The following is a 20,424-nucleotide window of genomic DNA, read 5'->3' as shown; positions in this document are numbered from 1 at the left end:
GATGCAGTGTTGTGGGAATGCTTGGACTTTGTGTGTGTGTGTGTGTGTGTGCGTGTGTGTGTGTGTGTGTGTGTGCGTGTGTGTGTGTGTGTGTTTGTGTGTATTTGGAGGTCAGAGGAGAACATAGCATGTCTTTATATATCACTTTCCACCTTATTCCTTTGAGACAGAGTATCTCACTGAACCTAGACCTATGCTAGTAGTTAGCAAGCCCCCAGGATCCTCATGTTTCCATCCCCACAGGATTAGAGTTAAAGGTGTACCTGTGACAGTGATTGACTATGTATATGTGTGTGCGTGTAGGTGTGTGTCTGCTTGCATGTTTTAATTTGCTTTCTATTGCTGTGACAAAACACCATGACCAAAATCAAACTTTGGGGAGGGAAGGTTTATTTCACCTTACAGTTTACAGTCCATCACTAAGAGAAGTCAGGGCAGGAACTCAAGACAGGAGCTAGGAGGCAGGAACTGAAGCAGAGACCACTGAGGAGTGCTGCTTACTGATTAGCTCCCCATGTCTTGCACAGTCTGCTTTCTTATAAGACCCAAGACCACCAGCCCAGGGGTGGCACTGCCCAGGGTGGACTGGGTCCTCCCACATCAATCACTAATATTAAGAAAATGCCCCACAGGCGTTGCTACTGGCCAATCTGGTGGAGGCAGTTTCTCAATCGAGGTTTCTCTTCCCAGGTAATTCTAGGCAAACACCTAGCTAGAATAGAAATATATACTTTCAATTTATATATTAGAAACAAGGAAGGGAAACTAAACTTCTGTTTAAAAGAGCTGGGGAAAGAATAGCAAATCAAGTAAAGATCATAAAAATATGTGACCAAAGACAAAAAGATACTCTTCAAGTGAAGGTTTAACAAAATCAATAAATATGGAAGGCTGAGAATGCCTATATGAGTAACAGCAAAGGAAATGCTGTTTCAGATCCTACACCATTCAGAAGGATAAATGCTACTAAGAACTTTTAGTCAATATTCTTCAAAATTTAAGTGAGATACAGAAGTTCCTTAAAATATGAAACTGATAAGAGAGAGAGATTATATGAACAATTTAATATTGACTGGAGAAATTCATTCTCTAACCTAATAATCTTCCTACAAAGAAAGCTTAGGTACTGGCGGCTTCTTGATGAATTCTTCTAAAGTTTGTCAAGAAAAAGGGAAATGGTACTAAATTTATACAGACGGTGGCAAGAACACAGAGAAAACGGATGCTTCTTCGTGGGAAGCAGCATAATATTAATACCAGAACTTGATCATGACTTTACAAAACAGGAACCTTATGCACCACCCTTTTCCAGTGAGCACAGTTGGAAAGATAGGGTAGGAAGGAGGTTTATTGAAGCAATATATGTAAAGGGTAAGAGGGGTTAATTTCATGTTTCAAAGCTAGGATAATTGTTTTAATTTACAAAGGTAGATCAATCTTTAAGTAGATTCAAATGTGCAGAAAAAAATGTGAAAAGTTTAGCACATGTTCATGATGCCAAAAAGACTCATATTAAAAATTATGTATAGATGGAACCTTGTTTTGTTCTGATAAGAGATACCCACAACATGTGCTTGTAGTTAATCCTGAAATATTGAAACTTTGCTGTCTAATAGTGGAAAAGTATATAAATGCTATTATCACCACTCCTACTTAATATTGTACTAGAGGACATAGCTGGTGCAGTCAGCCAAGGAAAAGAAAGAAAAGTTACATGGTTAAAGAAATAAAACATTCATTACTTACAGATGACATGGTTGTGTTCATAGGCAATCCAAAATAATCGATGGATAATTATTAGGACTAATAGTTGAACTCCATTCATCAGTTACTCTGTGTGTATGTACACACACACACACACACACACACAGATATATGTGTATATATATATATATACACACACTCAAAACTGAGTATATAAAATCAATTGTATATTTCATATACTATAATGAATGGAAAATGGAATTTAAAACTATAATAGCATCATAAATATTGAAAATCTAAAACAAATCTGTAGCCTGTATGTTCATAACTACAAAATAATATTGAAAAAAACCATAAATGTAGTGATATGTGATATTTATGGGCTAGAAGGCTGCATATTGTAAAATCTAAGTTCTTTTCAATTTAATATATAGGCTTAAGTAAATCATAATCAATACCCTGGTAAGTTTTTGACAGTCTTTTTCCAAAAATTGTGTGGAAATACAAAAACCCAAGAATAACCAAGGCAGTCTTGAAGAATAGCAACAACAATGTAGGAAGACATACATTACCAGGTGTCAAGACCAGTTATAAACCCACAAAAATTGGTGATGGGGTGTTAGTGCAATGATAGACAGGCTGACCAAAAGAATACATTGTGAAATATGCACATATAACCAATTTGTCACTAGATTTATAGCAGTGGTGTGGAGAAAAGCCATGATTTCTGTAATGAAAAGCTCTGCTGTTTATTTTTACTTTGTGCGCACGCGCGCGCGCGTGTGTGTGTGTGTGTGTGTGTGTGTGTGTGTGTTCCATGTATCCATGTGTGTCAGGGGTGCACATGTATGTCCTTGCATGTGAAGGGAAGTGTTTCCTTCAGTCCTCCACCTTATCTGAGTGAGGGCCTCTCATGCACCCGGTTGGCTCAGTGAGCTCGAGGGATCCACCTGTCTCTGTGTACCCAGTACGTGGGTTTCATATAACATGCCACCCTCCTCTGCTCTTATGCCAGTACTGGGCACTGAGCTCATGTCCTCACGTCTGTGTGGCAAGCACACAGTGCTGACTACGCTTCCCAGATCTAAAAGCTCTAGCTTAAAAGAATGACAAATACATTAAGGACATTTATATGATGTACATATCTGATAAAGGACACATGGAGAATGTGTCAAGAACTTTTACAAAGTAATAAAAATTATTTAATAGCAAAACTAGAAGTCATTTGAGTCGACACTTCAAAAGAGGGTATTCCACCATCACATATTTTCAGCGTTAACCGTTGCTTCCTGTAGTATGAAGTTTTTTCCGATGAATGATGGGGCTCAGCATTAATTAATAAATATAACATGAGTACTTAAAAGGCAATTTGACAACATGACCATTTAGCAAAACATAGTAGTAGGTTCCTCCCTTGGACCTGTGACTTCCCCAGCCATGCTCTTGATTAGATTGTTGACAGTTAAGGGTGTGGGGGAGAGGTATCATTTTCTTCAGCAGTGTAGCCACTGATGAGTTGCCCTTGCTCCAGGAATAATCTCCTACCCACGTTTTGGCAAGAAACTATAATTAAACTCATTGGACCACACGCTAAAGGGAGATAGGGAAGTAGGAGGGACTTGTTGGGAAGGAGGATTCCAGCAGGAGACAGGGATGAGAGGGGGACCTAGGTGGAAATGACTAAAATTCATTATATAAATGTGTGACACAGTCGAACAGGGTTTAAAGAAATATTCACATGTGCAATAAACATATGAGAAGATAATGAATTTTAATATAAAAAACCTGGGTTAAAGCTGTATTAAGATCACATTTCATACCATTGGAATGGATAAAAGATGGAAAATACAAAGTACAGTTGGTTGTATATTCCCCCAGGTTTTATATCTGAGGAGTCAACCTACTGCATATCAAAAATATTTGTAAGAAAGTTTATAGTTGTACTGAACACATGCAGACCTTTTCTTATTATTAGTCCTCCAACAATCCAACACAGCAACTGTTTATGCTTCATCTGATGCCTGCATTGTATTTGTTATAAACAATATAGGGGTTCATAAGAAATGTAGGAGGAAGTGAATAGGTTATATGCAAATACTATATATGAATATTCATGAATTTTGCTGACCACAGGAGTTCTTGGAACAGTTCCCATAGTTACCAAGGAATAACTGTTGGTGAGGTAACTAAGACAGCTATTGCTAATATAAGTTCCTATGATATTTTGAAAATTGATTCTGAACAAATTCCTACATTACTTGGGTTTTTATTTTTACAGAATTTAAGCCCAATAGATGCTACTGGAGACATAAGTTCATAACAGTACTGTTTGCCTAGTGTGTAACCCAGGAGCTATCTAAATGCTCATTTGCAGTAAAATTAGTACACAAATGTTGCATGTTCATGTGAAAGAACATGATGAGAGAATGAGTAGACAGCTGCCAATAAGGATAAGATGATTCTCAAAACAGTGAGGGTGAGTGAAAGAAGTCAGATACGAAAGCATCTTCATGGTCTAATTCATAAAAAACAAACAAACAAACAAACCATGATAGGCAAAGTGATTGTTTAGAAGTTGTGCTGCCAATGGAGCTTGAGGTGTGACAAGAAGGTGTATTTGAAGGCTTCTGAGATACACGTAATGATTAAAATGGCCCCCAAAGGGAGTGGCACTATTAGGAGGTGTGGTCTTGTTGGAGTAGGCGTGGTCTTGTTGGAGGAAGTGTGTATTGTTGGAGAAGGCAGGCTTTGAGGGCTCATATATACTCAAGCCTCACCCAGTGAGTTAGTCAACTTCCCAGTAGTCTGCAAGATCTAGCACTCTTAGCTCCAGCACCATGTCTGCCATGTGCCCTGCTCCATGATGATAATAGACCGAACCTCTGAAACTATAAGTGAGCCACCCCAATTAAATGTTTTCCTTATAAGAGTTGCCATGGTCAGGGTGTCTCTTCACAGCAATAAAAACCCAAACTAAGATAATCTGGGTCCTGCTTAGATAGGTCTTCTTAGTGCAAAACAATTTACTCAGCTGTGTTTATAAAGTATGCACTTTTCTCCAACATATACTAAGAATAGATGTTGGAAATGTAATGGTGTCTATATTTTATGTCATTTTGGTCCTTGAATATGTATTTTCATTAGCTCAGAATTACTGAGTTTCCATTAGTTACCTGTGGTTGTCATAAGTTACCTCTCAGGTACTTTACTGGCTTCCTTGGGTTTTGATTGTTTTGGGGACCTAGCTAGTACTAGACATTCAGTTGAGAACTCAGTTAACCATAGTTACAAAGGCAGGGAAAAGAGGGGCAACCAAAAGCTGGCTGATGCAGGTGTGAGGTCAACTTGTTTATGTGTGGGACTTATGTTGTCAAGAGTTGACATAGATTAATATGCACACATACTTTTATTTAATGAAACTCATTGTAGGATAAATCTTAATAGTAGTACCACTGGTTTGCAAAAATGTGAAATGAATAAAAAAATTATAAATTTTCTTTCTTTTAAATGTTTATACTGATAAGTGTTAATTATAAGTGACTTGTAAAAAAATTATATTTTAAATGTTAATTTTTGTATTCCATCTGTTTTTCCCTTCTTTTGACACCAATGTTAAAAAATAATAATTTGCTCAACAATTTGTGTTTTCATTTATAAGTTCTCTATCCAAATTGGCTCAGTGTGGACTATTGAGAATTTAATTCATAATTTTTTTGTCATTGGAAATGCTCATTCTGAATTTCTTTATTTTGAAAGGTGGCATGCTGTTTTGCTATGATGTTGCCATGTATCAGAGTAAAGATGGCAAGCCCCTGAATCGGCTGATGGCCAGTAGAGGGCGAAGCTTCAAGCAGACATCACTGGCCCTTGTCCATGAAGTAGGTGTTGTTCCATACCCCATCAGCCTCTTTGTGTTTTAGAGTTCCTCCATTCCCTTCATGTATATGGAATTGCATTTGTTTAGAAAGGTTTTTTTTTTTCTTTGCCACAGTTAGCACAGGTTGCTTTTAATGGCTTCCAAAATAACTGACCAAATGGATGCTAAGTCCAGTGTTTCTGCAAGAGACAGTTGAAACTTCCCCACCGCCCACCAGAATTATTAGGGAGTAGTGTCTAAAGATTTTACTTGTTTCCTTATTTCACCTATGTTTAACTTCCATTGTTTAGATTGAATTTTAACTTATTTAAAGAAAAAGTACTGCCCATTTTTTTTTTCTCTTAAAAATTGGTTGTGTGTGTGTGATAGCATACATGTGCATGCTATAATGCATGTGGGGGTCAGAGGACAACTTGTAGGAAGTGGTTTCTCGGGATTGAACTCAGGCCATCAGACTCATAGGCAGGTGCTTTTACCTGGAGCATCCTTCTGACCCCCTTTCCTTTAGGCTTTATTTATTTCTTTAGTGTGTATGTGCATGTTTATGGCACTTAGAAGTTAGAAGGCACCCTGTAGGAGCCAACTTTTCCCTTCTACCTTGTAGGCTCTGAGGATTGTCAGACTTGGCAGCAAGTACTTTTCTCCAAGGAGTCATCTTGCCAGCTCCTACAAAGTATTTGAAGTCCTTTTTGATGACAACATAATGAGTCTTTTTCTGTCCCAACAGTCAGCTCCCAAATGATGACATGGAGACTTCTTTTTAATTATGAAAGCTTGGCCTATAGCTTAGGCTTGTTCCTAACTAGCTCTTATATCTTAAATTATCCCATTTATATTAATCTATGTTCTATCACCTGACATTACCACTCTTCCATCTTATACCTCCTATTTCCTCTATATGTCTCCTGGCATGATGACCTTTCTTCTTCCCAAAGTCCTCTCTGTCTCTGGAAGTCCCGCCTAACCTCTTCCTATCTAGCTATTGGCCATTCAGCTTTTTATCAGAAGGTGCCTTGGCAAAGCCACATCTTCACAGTGTAAACAAGTATTCTGCAACATAACAGTGTCTCTCATTCAGTTAAAGAGAGAAATGTCTGGGAGGAGTGATGTTTCTCTCAGGGAAAATGTTTAAACAAAGCAAAGGAAAACAGGTCATTTCTATATCTACTATTCCCAGGCATCTCCTTAGTTAGCATGGAAAAGAAAGAGATGTGCTACCTTTACCATTTTAAGCTCTACATGTAGGTATTTTCAGGACAAATCCAAGTTTAAACTCTTCATGAAAAGCAGATTTGAAAAGTTATCAGAACGACATTTTTAAAAAGGTGTAGGCTAGTAGAAGCTATCTGTTAAATTTAGCTAATGTATCAGAAGCTATGCGATATGCTCCACATATGAACAGAGAAAGTGTCTGGATTAAGATACTTGTAGCTTGTGTTAGAGATGGCCTAGAAAATCTCAGAGGGGTGAGAAAATGACAGTATTATTTGGGAATCATTTAGAGGGCCTTTTGGACAGAATTTTGTGAAATCCAGGTTGGGATTTTAGTTCAGATTCAGTTCCTATGGCCCAGTATTAGCTGCTGGTATGAAGGACTGGAGTTTGGTTTTAAGCACCCACATTAGACAACTCACAACTGTCTATAACTACAGCTCCAGAGGATTCAGTATCCTCTTCTGGCCTCCATGCATACCTCTCTGTACATGTGAACATGAACACACACACACACACACACACACACACACACACACACACACACACACACACACAAAGGCAGAGAGAGAATGATCCATTCCTTTCTTGAACTGTTTAGCCAGAAGTAACGAGCATTTTGAGAGCTGACCAATAACAATTGCGTAATAGCAGCTTACAATCAGCTTGTGCACTGTAGCAGTCACTGTATCACTCCCACTTCATGTCTGCACGTACAATGTATGTCTCTGCCATCAGGTGTTTCAGCTGACTGCTTTTTGACTTTTTGATGCTCCAAAAGTTCTATGGCTTTAGTAGAAACAGTACTTTGAATCTGCATTTTCTTGGGCAAGCAACAACAATGCTCTCTCTTGATCTTACCCAAGGGCAGCAAGCTGTAGCTCATCGAGCTTCTCCACTGGAATAAGCTGCTGTATTTTGCAGCGTACTGCTCTGTGACTGAGCTGTGATGCCTGGCAAGTTAGGTTAGTTAAGTCCATTTTCAAGTTAGGACATTTTTAGTTTGTAATGTTTTATTAGGATGTAACCTCATAATTACAAGCAGAGGAGCACAGTTTCTTCATTCGTTTAATCTTCACATCCATGTTCTGAGGTAGGTCCTGTTAATTTGTTCAAGATCATAAAGCAGCTAAGTGGAAGAGTCTGGAAATGGAACCCTGGAATTCAATTTCAGGTTTTTACTGTAGAGCTTAGCCACCATATCAAGTGAATTTTTGTAACTTTCTTCATTAAGTCCACAGCTTTTACTTATTTACTTTTGGCTTTTCTTTGGCATTTCTGATTTACCAGTACCACCACTGGTAAAATTTAAAGTCATTATTAAATAAAATATGGGTTACTTGAAATCAAGCTCAGCAGTACCTTGGGAATTAATATGGAAACTAACTCAGAGTTACAGAGTGAGGAAGGACTAAGGGGCAGGTAATGCGTACAGCCTGGATACACTGGGCAAAGGAATGCTTTATGTCCAGAGTGGCACAGTGAAAGGGGTCACCAGACTGTTCAGGACAGCATGCAACCTCAAACACACAAGTACTTTCTCTATGGGATTTTCAGTTTAATGATCAGACTGGGGTTCACTGTGAGTACCAGAAATCACGGACAGTGAAACTGACTGCAGTTAAGGACAGTCACTGCCCCCCTCAGGTCAATCAGAAAACATTTAAAACCTATTGACTCTTAGCTCTTCTCCAAATCTGGCTTTTGTGTGTGTGTGTGTGTGTGTGTGTGTGTGTGTGTGTGTGTGTGTGTGTGTGTGTGTGTGGTGTTGTTGTTGTTTTTCCGGAGTCTATTAGGCATTTTTCTAGATGTTTCTTCAAACCCTGCTTTGGTTCCTACTGCTACTTTAGGCTGTGTCTTTGGAAGTTTTTCCTGAGGATTTCGCTTACTTATCAGTTTACTGGTTTGGTGTATCTTTGGTTTGCTTCTGGTTTTTGGTGATTGTGTAAACACTCCCATGATAATTCCTCACTCAGTTACTCAGATATCTTTGTGTAGAAATCTGTTTTCATTTCCTTTAAGTAGAGAAATAGCTTACTTGGGGTATTTGGTAAGTGCACAGAAAATTTTATATAACGCTAATAGACTCTTTCTCAGTGACTGTCTCCTTGTGGATGCCCCTGAACTATACAAGAATTCTCTGCCTACCTCCCTACCAGTGACTGGAATTGCTAGCTTTAAAGACTGTAGGTGGTTCATTTCTGTACTGGTGTTAAGTGTCTTTTTACATGTCCCTTTGTCATCCTTATTTTTCCATGATGTGTCTACTTTTCACTATTTTTTTCCCCCAAGGACTTTTTTTTCTAAAAAAAGGATTTTACACATTCTTATTCTAGATATAAATCTTATTCTAGAAATGGATTTTGATTTTTTTTGCCCAGTTCTGTCATTTCCTTAAAAATGGCTTTCTTTTGAAAATTGATTTTTAATTTTTAAGACTCTAAATTGTCATGTTTTTCTTTGTATGGCTCTTTTTTGTCTGAAGCAAGATTACAAGAATTTTCATTTTCTCTTCTGCTTAATTTAAGTTTTATTCATTAATTCTTAAAGTAGAGGTATAATTCACGTGTCCTAAAACCCACCCATTATATATAATCAAAATGTATGGTTAATCGGGTCTGGCTACTTACATGTAGGATTGTTTTTAAGGTTTGTCCATGTTGCAGCACACGTTGGTTCTGCTTTGTTTTCATGGCAGAGCAGTATTTTACTATGTAGGTGCCCCACATCTAGTGTATTTATTAGTCAATTTGTAGTTAGGCTATGTTTTCATGTGGACGTTTTACAGTTTGAGGTGTGCATTTTAGGCTGTGGCCCATTAGAGTTTAATGTTTCTATAAGGACTGGTTATGTTCTTGTAAATACATCCTTCACTGGATTACCTAATTACCTTTGTCCAAAATTATCCCCCCTCCATGCACTCTTCTCTCCTTCTGTCCCTCTCTTCTTTTTCCCTTCCTCCCTCCCTCCCTCTCTGGAGTGTGTATTTTCAGTTTTTGTTTCCATAGTATGTGTCGTATATAAAACAGCTTTGAGATGTCTCATGCCTGACTGCTCTGATGTGGATTATAAATGCATCAATTCTATAGGCCCATTGGCAGGAAACTGAAATCTTAGGAACACTGAGTCTCTACTTTCATGAGCAATGTATATCTTTGCGTTTAGTTAGGTTAACATTTTGTTTTCATATTATAAATTTTGTAGGTGTTTTGTTAAATTTAGTAACCATTACATAATCCTAAGTGTTTTGCAACTAGGATTGATTCTGTTTGGTCTGTTTGGCTTTCTGTTCATTGCTGCTATGTCAACATGATGATTTGCTTCTCTCCCTTTACTACGGCTCAGTAGTAAAGCCTGACGTCCCATGGTCACACTTGCCTAATATTCCTCATGTTGTATTGGCTCTTTGGTCTTTTTAAAGATTATTTTTTACTATTTTCATGTGTCAGTGTGTGCATGGCTACATGAATATATATGCACCACATGTATGCAGGAGCCTATGGAGGGCAGAAGAGCACACCAGATCCCGGGAACTGGAGTTTCACTCCAGTGTGAGCTACCCTGGGGGAACTGAACCCCACTTAGTGCTCTGCAGGAGCAGTCAGTGCTCTGCAGGAGCAGTCAGTGCTCTGCAGGAGCAGTCAGTGCTCTGCAGGAGCAGTCAGTGCTCTGCAGGAGCAGTCAGTGCTCTGCAGGAGCAGTCAGTGCTCTTAGCTGCTGAGCCACGTGTCCTGTCCCTTTTTCTTCTTCTTTTCTTTGCCATGTGAGGTTTGGAATCAGTTGGCTAGTATTTCTGAGGTAACATCCTAGGATTTGATTGGAATCCCACGGATCATACAGTTCTTGCTGAATCTTTCTATTCACGAGCACAGAGTCTCTCTCCATTTATTTGGTTCATTGTTGATTTTTCATAGTTTATAGTTTTTCTCATGTTGATCTTGTAAATATATTCGTAGATTTATATCCACACATTTCATTTGGGGTGGTATTACTGTGTTACTGAGTCTCAAACTTTAATAGTTATTTATTCACTACAGATACATAAGAAAGCAATTGGGTTTTGTGTATTAATCATGTATATGCTAGCCTTGCTGAAGTAACTAATTACTGAATTTTTTTTGGCTAGTTTGTTTGGATTTTGTATGTAAATACTAATGTTGTCTGTGGCAGAGGCAATTTCATTTCTTCTTTTCCTTCAGTATATGTGACACCTTCTGTTTCTATCACATTGCATCGGTGAGGACTGCCAGTATGATGTTAAAAAGGACTGCTGAGAATTGACATTTCTGCCTTGTTACGTTTTTGCTATGGGTTCTGTTTGCTGGGGGGTATGGTGTAGATCTTCCTTGTCAATCGTATAATAAACCTTGTTTAAACTAGCTGGAATTTTTGTTTTTAACCATGAATGGATTTTGAGTTTCTCAAGTGCTCGTTTCTACATCTATCGATATAATGTGTGATTTCTGTAATATACATTCTTGAATATTGATCCAGTCTCACTGGATAAATACCACTAATTGTGGTATATATTTTACATTGTCATATTCAATTTGCTCATGCTTTTGAGGAGTTTCATAATTATGTTGTGTGTATTTCTTGTTGATGTCTTTGTCTAGTTTCAAACTGAGGGTAACACTGATTTCATAGAATAGGGAATGTCTGCTTCTCTCTTCTAAAAGAAACAGAGAATCAGAATGACTGCTTTCTTAAATGTTTAGTGGTAGTCAGCTGTGAGCACATCTGAGACTTGTACTTCCATTCTGAAAGGTTAATAACTGTTTAAAATTTAATTTTTCTTAAAAGGTATAGATAGACTTATTCAGATATTATGTTTTTCAGGTGAACTTTGGAACTTTGTGCTTTTCAAGGCATTGGTCTGTTTATCTAGATTATTAATTTGGGGCATTGAATTGTACACAGTGTTCTTCATTACCCTTCCCTTCTAATTTTCATAGGCTCTGGAGTTGTATCTTCTCTTTATTTCAAATATAATTAATTTTCTCTCTCTCTCTCTGTCTTTCTCTAGTTTGGTTGGCTGCAGGCTTTTGATCTTTATTTAATGGTTTAAATAATCAGCTTTTCATTTATAATTTCAACAATTTCTCCTCCAGTTAATTTTTTATAATATTTATTTGTTTGTGAGGTGGTGGCACATATGTGCCATAGAGCATAAACAGGTCAGAGAGCAACTTGGTTTTATCCTTCTACCATGTGGATCCCAGGAATCAACCTCAGGTCAAGTTTGGCAGCAAGTGTGTTTGCCTCTCAGCCATCTTGCTAGCCTCAGTTTCTGTTGTTGTTGTTATTTTTGAGACAGGGTCTCGTCATGTTGCTCTGGCTGTCTTTGAACTCATTATGTAGATCAGGCTGACCCCGAACTCACAGAGATCCACTTGCTGTTGCTTAATTATTATTTTGTATTTAATTTGTGTTTTAAAAATTTGTCCACTTATTTATTGATTTACTTATTTATTTATGCATTCCTAAGGTGTGACGTAGGTATTTGACTTTAGGTCTTGCTTCTTTTCCAATACTTGCATTCTCATTGCATTAAATTTTCCTCTCAGCATTACTTTATTACATCCTACAAGTTTTCATACGGGTTTTCCTTTTCTTTCTTTCTTTTCTTTTATTTTTTTAAGACAGGGTTTCTCTATATAGCCTGGCTGTCCAGGAACTTGTTCTGTAGACAAGTTGGCCTTGAATTCAGAGATTTTCTTGCCTCTTCCTCCTGAGTACTGAGATTAAAGGTGTATGCCACCACTGCCGACCTTTTTTTTTTTTCTCTTCATTTTTATTTGTGAAAGTCCTGTAAAATGTTCTTTGGGATTTCTCCTCTCTTCATTTGTAATGTCTTAATAATGTGCTTATTTGACTCCTAAGCATTTGGGAATTTTCTAGTTATGCCCTGTTGTTGATTGCCAGCTGGATTCCACTGAAGGATGGGAGTATATACCATGTGATTTCTATTCTTCCAAACTTACCTGGGTGTGCTTTATGGCCTAGAATGTGGTTTTTCGTGGTAATTCCATGTTATTCTTAAAAGACCGTATATCCAGTGGTTACTGGAAGAAATAATAGATGTCAGTTATAACCAGTTGATTGGTGATACTGAGTTCCATTGTGTGCTTCCTCATTTTGAGCTTTCTATATTTTTCTGCCTATAATAGAGAGGTATTGAAGTCTCCACCCACAACTGTTGATTCCTTTCTTTTTAGTGTTCTGTCATTTTTTTTATGCTTTGTTAGTAGATCTACTTAAAGGATTATTATCTTTTGGGGGGAATTTACCCTTTATTATGACATAACGTTCCCTTCATTCTTAGCATCTTTCTTGCTATGAAGCCTGCCTTACCTGAGATCAATATATGCATACATAATTTATCAGTGTTATTCTGGTATCTTTGTCCACTCTCACTTTATTTGTCATTGTAGTCAAAGTGGTGTTCTTACAGAAGATATACAGTTGGGTCTTGGTTTTTGCTTGGCTTTCACCGTTGTCTTTTAATTAGTTCATATAGAACACTGACTTTCAGAATAATTACTGATATGGTTTAGTTAGTATCTGTTATGCTGTTATACTTGTCTCTTTGTTGATTATGTCCTTTACTTCTAATTTTGCTGTCTACCTATGGAAGTTTTATGTGATTCCATTTTCTCTCTTGTTAGCCTAACAGCTGTGCTTTTTAATTTTACTCTTTCTTTTTCTGATTGCCTTAGAGTTGACGATAAGTATTTACAAATCAATCTGCAAGAGACACTTTACCGGTACTCATGTGGTATTAGTACTTTATAATTGTAAATAATCCCAATCCCTACTCTTTGTCCTTGGAATCTGTTAGGTTCTAGTAGGAAATATCTCCTTTAGGGTTATCTGTTGAACACTAGTTCTCCCAGTAATGGCGTTATTTGGGAAGGTTTTGAAAACTTATCTAAGAGGTAGGACCTAGCTTGCAGTCTTTTACTGGAGATGTGTACTTGAGGCCTGTATCTTGCCCTGGCTGCTCCTTGTATCTTTTTCTGTTTCTTTTCTCCTATGAAGTCAACAGGCTTCCCTTCCATGTGATCCTGCCACTCTTCTGCTCTGTTTTTCTCTCTGTAGGAGACTTCTAGGGTAGGGGTCCTGGGAAGGGTATAATTATTCTGCCTATCTCTTTAGCATTGCATATGGTGACCCCACCTTCCAAGAAGTGGTATTACCTTCCTGAGGGGTGATCCCCTAACTGGATTATTTGACCTGCCCAACTGGAATGTTAAGTCTCCACCTAGACCCCACAAATTTCATTCTCTTGACCAGGCCTTACTGTTGACCATTTTGTGTATTGTACATTTGGTAACCTTTTCTACAGACCTTACACATTCTATTTTTGTTTGTTTGTTGTTGTTTTCTCTTTGCTTTTCAGATCTTGAGGTTTCTATTGATATATCCTCAAACTCGGATATTCTGTCCTTAGTTGAGGCAAGTCTATTAAACACTCCAAAGGCTTTTTCCATTTCTGTTGCAGCAGGGCTTTTCATCCTCACAGTTTATTTCCTTTTGGCTCTACCTTAGGACTTTGTCCATTGTTCTTCCATTCTGTCTATGTGTTCATCATAGCCATTGTGCATTAATAATTTGTTTTAAATTCTGGTCTGAGAATTCCAACAGTACTCACTGTTTGCCTTTGGTTCCTATTCCTGCTCCATTTATTGAAACTGATTTTTGCCTTTTAATGTGCTTTGTTCTTTTTCTGATAACTGAATATGATATAAAAGGAATTGAAATAAATAGACCTTGAATCATTTAGTGGTAAGGGGATTGTGGTGATGTGGAACCATTCTTTAATTGTATAATTAGGTCTTTTTAAAAAATTTGTATTATTGTAAGTTTCACACATTTTTCAGTTCCTTCTACTGCCTTAAGGGAAGGTAGCTTAGAGTAGGCAGGATTTATGTATATCTCTTCTACATGGAACAATAAAAGGCTTTGGAGTTGTCTATTTACCTCCCTCCATGTTAGTGAGAGTCTCATAACACTCAGTTAGGAGCCAGGCCTATTGGAGTGTGCTTGTAATCTCAGCACTTTGGAGGCTGGAGCAGAGAAATTGCAGGGTCATGTGTGGCTTCAGCTACATAGTAAGCCTCACAACGTAACTTACTAACTTGGTTAAGTTAGGCTTCTCTGATGGTGTATCTCAGAATGATTTCTTTCCCTTTTTATATGTCATATGTATGGGGTGATTTTTCTTTTGTTTTCATAGTGAAAATTTGGTCAACCTCTTCTAAGTAGACTACACAGAGGTGTATGGTCCTCTCATGATTGAAGATTCTGATTCACTGATTGTCCAACTCTTCCCTGACTATGTCCAGTCTGGGTTTTCCTACTGGATTTCCTGTTAGCATGTAGGTGTCTACCTCCTGGTTACTGTTCCAATCAGTTGTGATTCTCTGTGTTTGCCTGATTCTCGCTCCAGCTGCACTTGGCTCTGTCATATAATTCCCTCGCAGGTCTCAGAGAGCTATTGCATGTATCAGTTTGTCAATTAGGATAAATAGTGAGTTGTAAGCCCCTTATGTGCTAGACTGGAAGTGGTATTTTCATATTTGATGTGTATTTCATATATAATGCTTTATTAATACTTCTCATGTGTCAGCTAAACTAAGACTTTTCGATGCCATGATGAGCTATTTATGTAAAGTCATCTCTGATAAATTTTCCCTTATTTTATGCCTTTTTAAAAAGTGATACTCCACCATACTATTACATTTTTGTAAGGATTACTGATCTATATCTGATTCAGAGTTAGTCCCATATGACTACCATCTCCTTAGATTTCGATAAAACCCCAAGTGTTACACAGAGAAACCCTGTCTCAAAAAACCAAAAAACAAAAACAAAAAAAAAACCCAAGTGCCCTCTTTTTTTTTTTTTTATCTTTTGAGCTGGTGCCCATAAGTGGTCACTTCCTGTCTTCTGGGCTTCTCTAAGCACAGACACTTGCCTTCCTCTGCCCTCATGGATACCTCCTGTCCTTTGGGAATGACTTTCTCCTTCCAGGAGGAAGCGGAGGGTGAGTGACAGTTTCCTTCCCTGGAATTTGCCGACAGTCTCATCATCTTTTGACATTTCCCACTTTGACATGACATTCTCATCTAAATTGGGCAATGGTGGCTTATGCTGGGATGAGAATGGCAGCCACATTCCATTACTTTCTTCTTTCTTGGTGATACAGATATTCCTGATCCTGTCAGTGACACCCAGCCGTGTTTATGCTTAGCATTGAGTAATGAGCTGTTTTCTCACTTTTATTTTAGAGAAGCCTTATTCAGCCTTGCTGGAAAGCTGTACTCAGAATAAAATCTTTGGTTCTACATTTTTTCCTCTTTAAGTGATCACTGTTTGATTTTTTTTATGCATTATAAATTAATTTTGCTTCTCCTAATTCTTTAATTTTTCCTCCAAGCTGTCCCAAATTAGGTATTATGTAGCTAGTAGAAGTGCAGCCTCACCTTTTCTTTCAATTGCTCCTTTGTCTTAGAAATATGTCTTAAAGGTGGTGTTCACATTTGTGCAATATGAAACAACTAGATGAAAATTGTGAATAATAGTGGGGAGAAATTATATCTGTGCCTCTTACAGAATCTCCCTAGCAAATACTGTGAAAAGTATGGTTTGCTGTGTTTTAGATACTCCATAATTACCATGTGGATGTGAGTTGTTATGGTAACTGGGTTTCCCCTTCTGTTAAATAACAGAGTAAATGGTTGCTTGAGATGCGATTGAATTGTCAGCTTTCAGGCTAATGTTATCCTGATGGGAAATGGGGTGGAGAGACAATGATGGAGGGGAGAGGTGCAGGAGGGGGATGTGGGGGAATACTGAATGCTAGGAACTACTTACAAAGAAGTGAGGGCTGCGCACTTGCGGACGGCATCCTCTTAAGTCCCCCTTGTCTTCTTCCTGTTTCTCGGGGGATAGGGGTGGAGGAAAGTTACTTTGTGGCAACAGGGTTACTAATGACAGAAAGTTGAAGCCTCTTACTCACACTTAGGAAGAGCAGTGCAGTGAGTGTCATTTATGGCCTCTAACATGAAGTGGAAGTGCTTTTTCTTCTGGGAATGTAGGGAGAGTGATAGTCCTTTGTATCCCAGGACGCAACTGAAGTCAAATACTGTTGTTCTTTTCCTTTGTTGGGTTTGTTGTGGTGGAGGTGGTGGTGGTGGTGGAGGTGGTGGTGGAGGTGGAGGTGGAGGTGGTAGTAGCTGGTCCTGGTGGCGCTGCTGGTGGTGGTGGTGGTGGTGGTGTTGGTGGTGGAGGTGGTGGTGGTGGTGGTGGTGGTGGAGGTGGTGGTGGAGGTGGTGGTGGAGGTGGTGGTGGAGGTGGAGGTGGTAGTGCTGGTCCTGGTGGCGCTGCTGGTGGTGGTGGTGGTGGTGGTGTTGGTGGTGGAGGTGGTGGTGGTGGTGGTGGTGGTGGTGGTGGTGGTGGTGGTGGTGGAGGTGGTGGTGGTGGTGGTGGTGGTGGTGGTGGTGGTGGTGGTGGAGGTGGTGGTGGTGGTGGTGGTGGAGTGGTGGTGGTGGAGGTGGTGGAGGTGGTGGTGGTGGAGGTGGTGGAGGTGGTGGTGGTGATGTGGTGGTGGAGGAGGTGGTGGTGGTGGTGGTGGAGGAGGAGGTGGTGGTGGTGGTGGTGGTGGAGGTGGTGGTGGTGGAGGTGGTGGTGGTGGAGGTGGTGGAGGTGGTGGTGGTGGTGGTGATAGCGGTGGAGGTGGTGGTGGCAGTGACAGAGGTGGTGGTTATGGCAGAGATCGAAGTGGTTTTGATGATAATGATGAACAGGGAAATTGTCTTGCTTTATGAAGTTGGGATCCTAAAATTAATAGCAAATACTTTTTTATCTGTCAGTTCTGTATACTGCTTTGCCTGTCACACTCCACTTTTACAAAGAACCTCATCAAAAGATTTTCTTACTTGATTTATAGTAGTTAAAGAAGGGATGCTAAAATGGGTATTATCTTGTTTAACCACATGATGGTGTTTGTTCAAGAAGCAGAACAAGTTGTGTGGTTCCATTAGGCAAACATTTATCAGGAGAAAATGTGAGTGATTATGCTTTCTCTCCCAATGTTCTCTTATTTTTATGAATTGTGTTTCTAAGCAGGATATCTCCATGAGCTAGCATTTCAGGTATACTGAATCATAATCTAAATGCTTTCAGAGTTTCAGAGTGTAGAGTTTATAGTACTTGCTATAAAATTTTACCTTTTCACTTAGTAGATACTTACCTGAGAATAAATATGTCTGGGCTAGAACATTTTGGGCTTAAATGTACTTAAAACTGTAAAATTTTAAATAATAATTATGTTTTTACTTCAGCTGTGTTGACTCATATAAGTTTGTTTGCTTGTTTGTTTGTGAGACAGACTCTCTCTATTCCTGGCTGTTCTAGAACTCCCAATATAAATCAGGTTGACCTCAGACTCACAGAGATTCATCTGCCTTTGCCTCCTGTGGAGGCCCACAAAGGTTTCCTAGTGAGATCTGAGCTTGCTTTATCCAGCAGGGCTGCATTAGAGGATTGCTTGAACACATGTGTGGTTACCAGGTGATTGGAAAGGGTCTGCAATTGGCTGTGTTAGGGGGAGGTCTTTTGCTCCACCCCTTTGCATTCTTATAAAAGGTCCTTTAGACGAGACAGAAGGGGCTGGTGGATAATGATCCAGGCCCTCCTGAGGCTATCCCATGTCTCTCCCCTCTATCCTTCTATGTAACTATTTCTCCTTCCTCCCTTCTCAAGGGTACCCTGGAGAAAAAGTGGGAGGGGCCTGCCACAGAGAAATGGGTAGGTCCCGCACAGCTTCCTGAGTGTTAGGATTAAAGGTGTGTGCCATTTTGCCTGGCTCTAGAAATTTTTATTTTTAAGATTTGTGTTTCTAGAATGATTGAAAGTTGAATGCCAAGCTGGGTCTGGTGGTGCATGCTTGAATCCCAACAACTCAAGAAGCTGAGGGAGGAAGATCACACAAGGCCAGCCTAAGTTAATTTAGTGAGCCCTTATCTCAAAATAGAGTGTGAAACAAAGGCTTAGGATATAGCTCAGTAGTAGAGTGCTTGGCTAGCTACTAAGAATATGTGAGGCCTGGAGTTTAATTTCTGTTATTATAACAATAAAAGGTTGAACACCGTAGTTATGATGACTTAAAAATTTTTACTTTAAAATTTTAATGTAGCAAACATTTCTCTCTGTTAAGGAGATGTGCTATATCTAGTTTCAACTCAGCACATGTGCAAAGACAATGTTATAGGTACTCTGAAGGGATCCTAGAATGAACAGGTTGTGATCTCTGTGCCTTGGAACTGTGTGAGGTTACAGATGTTCATAGAACTATAGAGGTGAGAGAAATCAGTTCAGTCAGGTGAAATGAAGGGAAGAAAGTACACTTAAGGCAGAGAGATGAGTGAGTCCATAGGTCCTGTCAAGAGTAGGGAATATGTGGGAATTGGTTTATAGCTCAGTTCTCCAGAATAAGATTAAATGATACATAGGTACAAGAATTATGGAGAAATTGGTTGAGGTTCTTGAGCAGCACAATTATCTTGTAAGTGAATGATGTTGTTTTGATCCTGAGAAGATGTTAAGTAATATAAAATGCTTTATTAACCGTTAAAGATTTTGCAAAGAAGTTCTGAGTTAATGCAACAGAAGCAGCACCATTTGTGACGGGCTAGCAGAGGAAAGATTTGAGGGCACTGAAGATTGGATGGGTGGTGTCATAGTCACCTGGGGAGAAAGCACTAGCCAGTGAGGAAGGAAGTAGGGGTGTGCCAAACTTGCATTTCAGAAATTGGCTTGATCATTGAGTCAGGGAAGACCCCCAAGATAAGCAAGTCTGAAGTTTCAAACCTTGATAAAAGGGGTATTCATAGATGATATTGACAGAGACAGGGAAGATAAATGAGAGTGGGTTTTTGATAAACAAGCTAGAAGAGAGTATAAGAGCTAGTTGAAGGTGAGAGTCTGGAAACATATTCCAGAAACAGTAGTTTTCTAACTACTTTTGATTTTTTTTAATTAAAAAATTTTAACTGATACATTAAAATGTAAAAAATTGTGTATACCAAGTTATTCATATTTATGAGATACCGTGTAAGGTGTTAATACATGCAAACTATATTTTTATTGAGCTTGAACTTGATATAGATTTCCCTGTTAGTGTATACTCTGTGCATTTTGGCAGGTACATATATTTCTGTAAGCAGTACCAGTCAAGATAAGAATTATCCTAGCATCCTAAAAAATGCCTTCTCACTCTTCATAATCAAATCTGTCACCTTCACCATCTCTTTTCTGTCTCCGTCTAATTAAAATTAAAGCTTAAAATGCCCTAGGGACCAACCGCGGTGACCAAGAGCTGACTCTAAGTCCAGCCATTTCCCTCACTGTGCCTAGACAAGTCGGCTTCTTGATTTTCTGACTCAAATATTAAACATGGTATCAGAAGTGGGGTGCCAAATGGCACAGCCGAGTGTTTGGAAGCCAGTACTTTACAGTATCATGGCACTGTTCTTTCCGAGTTTCTGTTTTCTCTTACCTGGATGGCTGTAGAAACCTCTCCAAGGCTTTCTTGCTCTGAGCTTTGTCCATCTGTTTTCAGCTGA

The 20,424-nt window shown here is 38.9% G+C and overlaps 1 protein-coding gene across 3 annotated transcripts in view; it reads left to right on the top strand.

The window, feature by feature from the left end:
* Positions 1-20,424, top strand: part of Focad (focadhesin) — a 287,598-nt gene that overhangs the window by 186,016 nt on the left and 81,158 nt on the right. For all 3 annotated transcript variants that reach the window (XM_052717956.1, XM_052717954.1, XM_052717955.1), the window contains one exon: positions 5,461-5,582. In XM_052717956.1, the coding sequence (XP_052573916.1) occupies positions 5,461-5,582 (122 nt within the window). The remainder of the gene's footprint in view (positions 1-5,460; positions 5,583-20,424) is intronic.

This window comes from Peromyscus californicus, unplaced genomic scaffold, assembly GCF_007827085.1.
Source record: "Peromyscus californicus insignis strain IS unplaced genomic scaffold, ASM782708v3 Scaffold_5__1_contigs__length_169319896, whole genome shotgun sequence".
Classification (NCBI taxonomy): Eukaryota; Metazoa; Chordata; class Mammalia; order Rodentia; family Cricetidae; genus Peromyscus; species Peromyscus californicus.
This window is presented reverse-complemented; position numbering and strand designations above follow the sequence as displayed.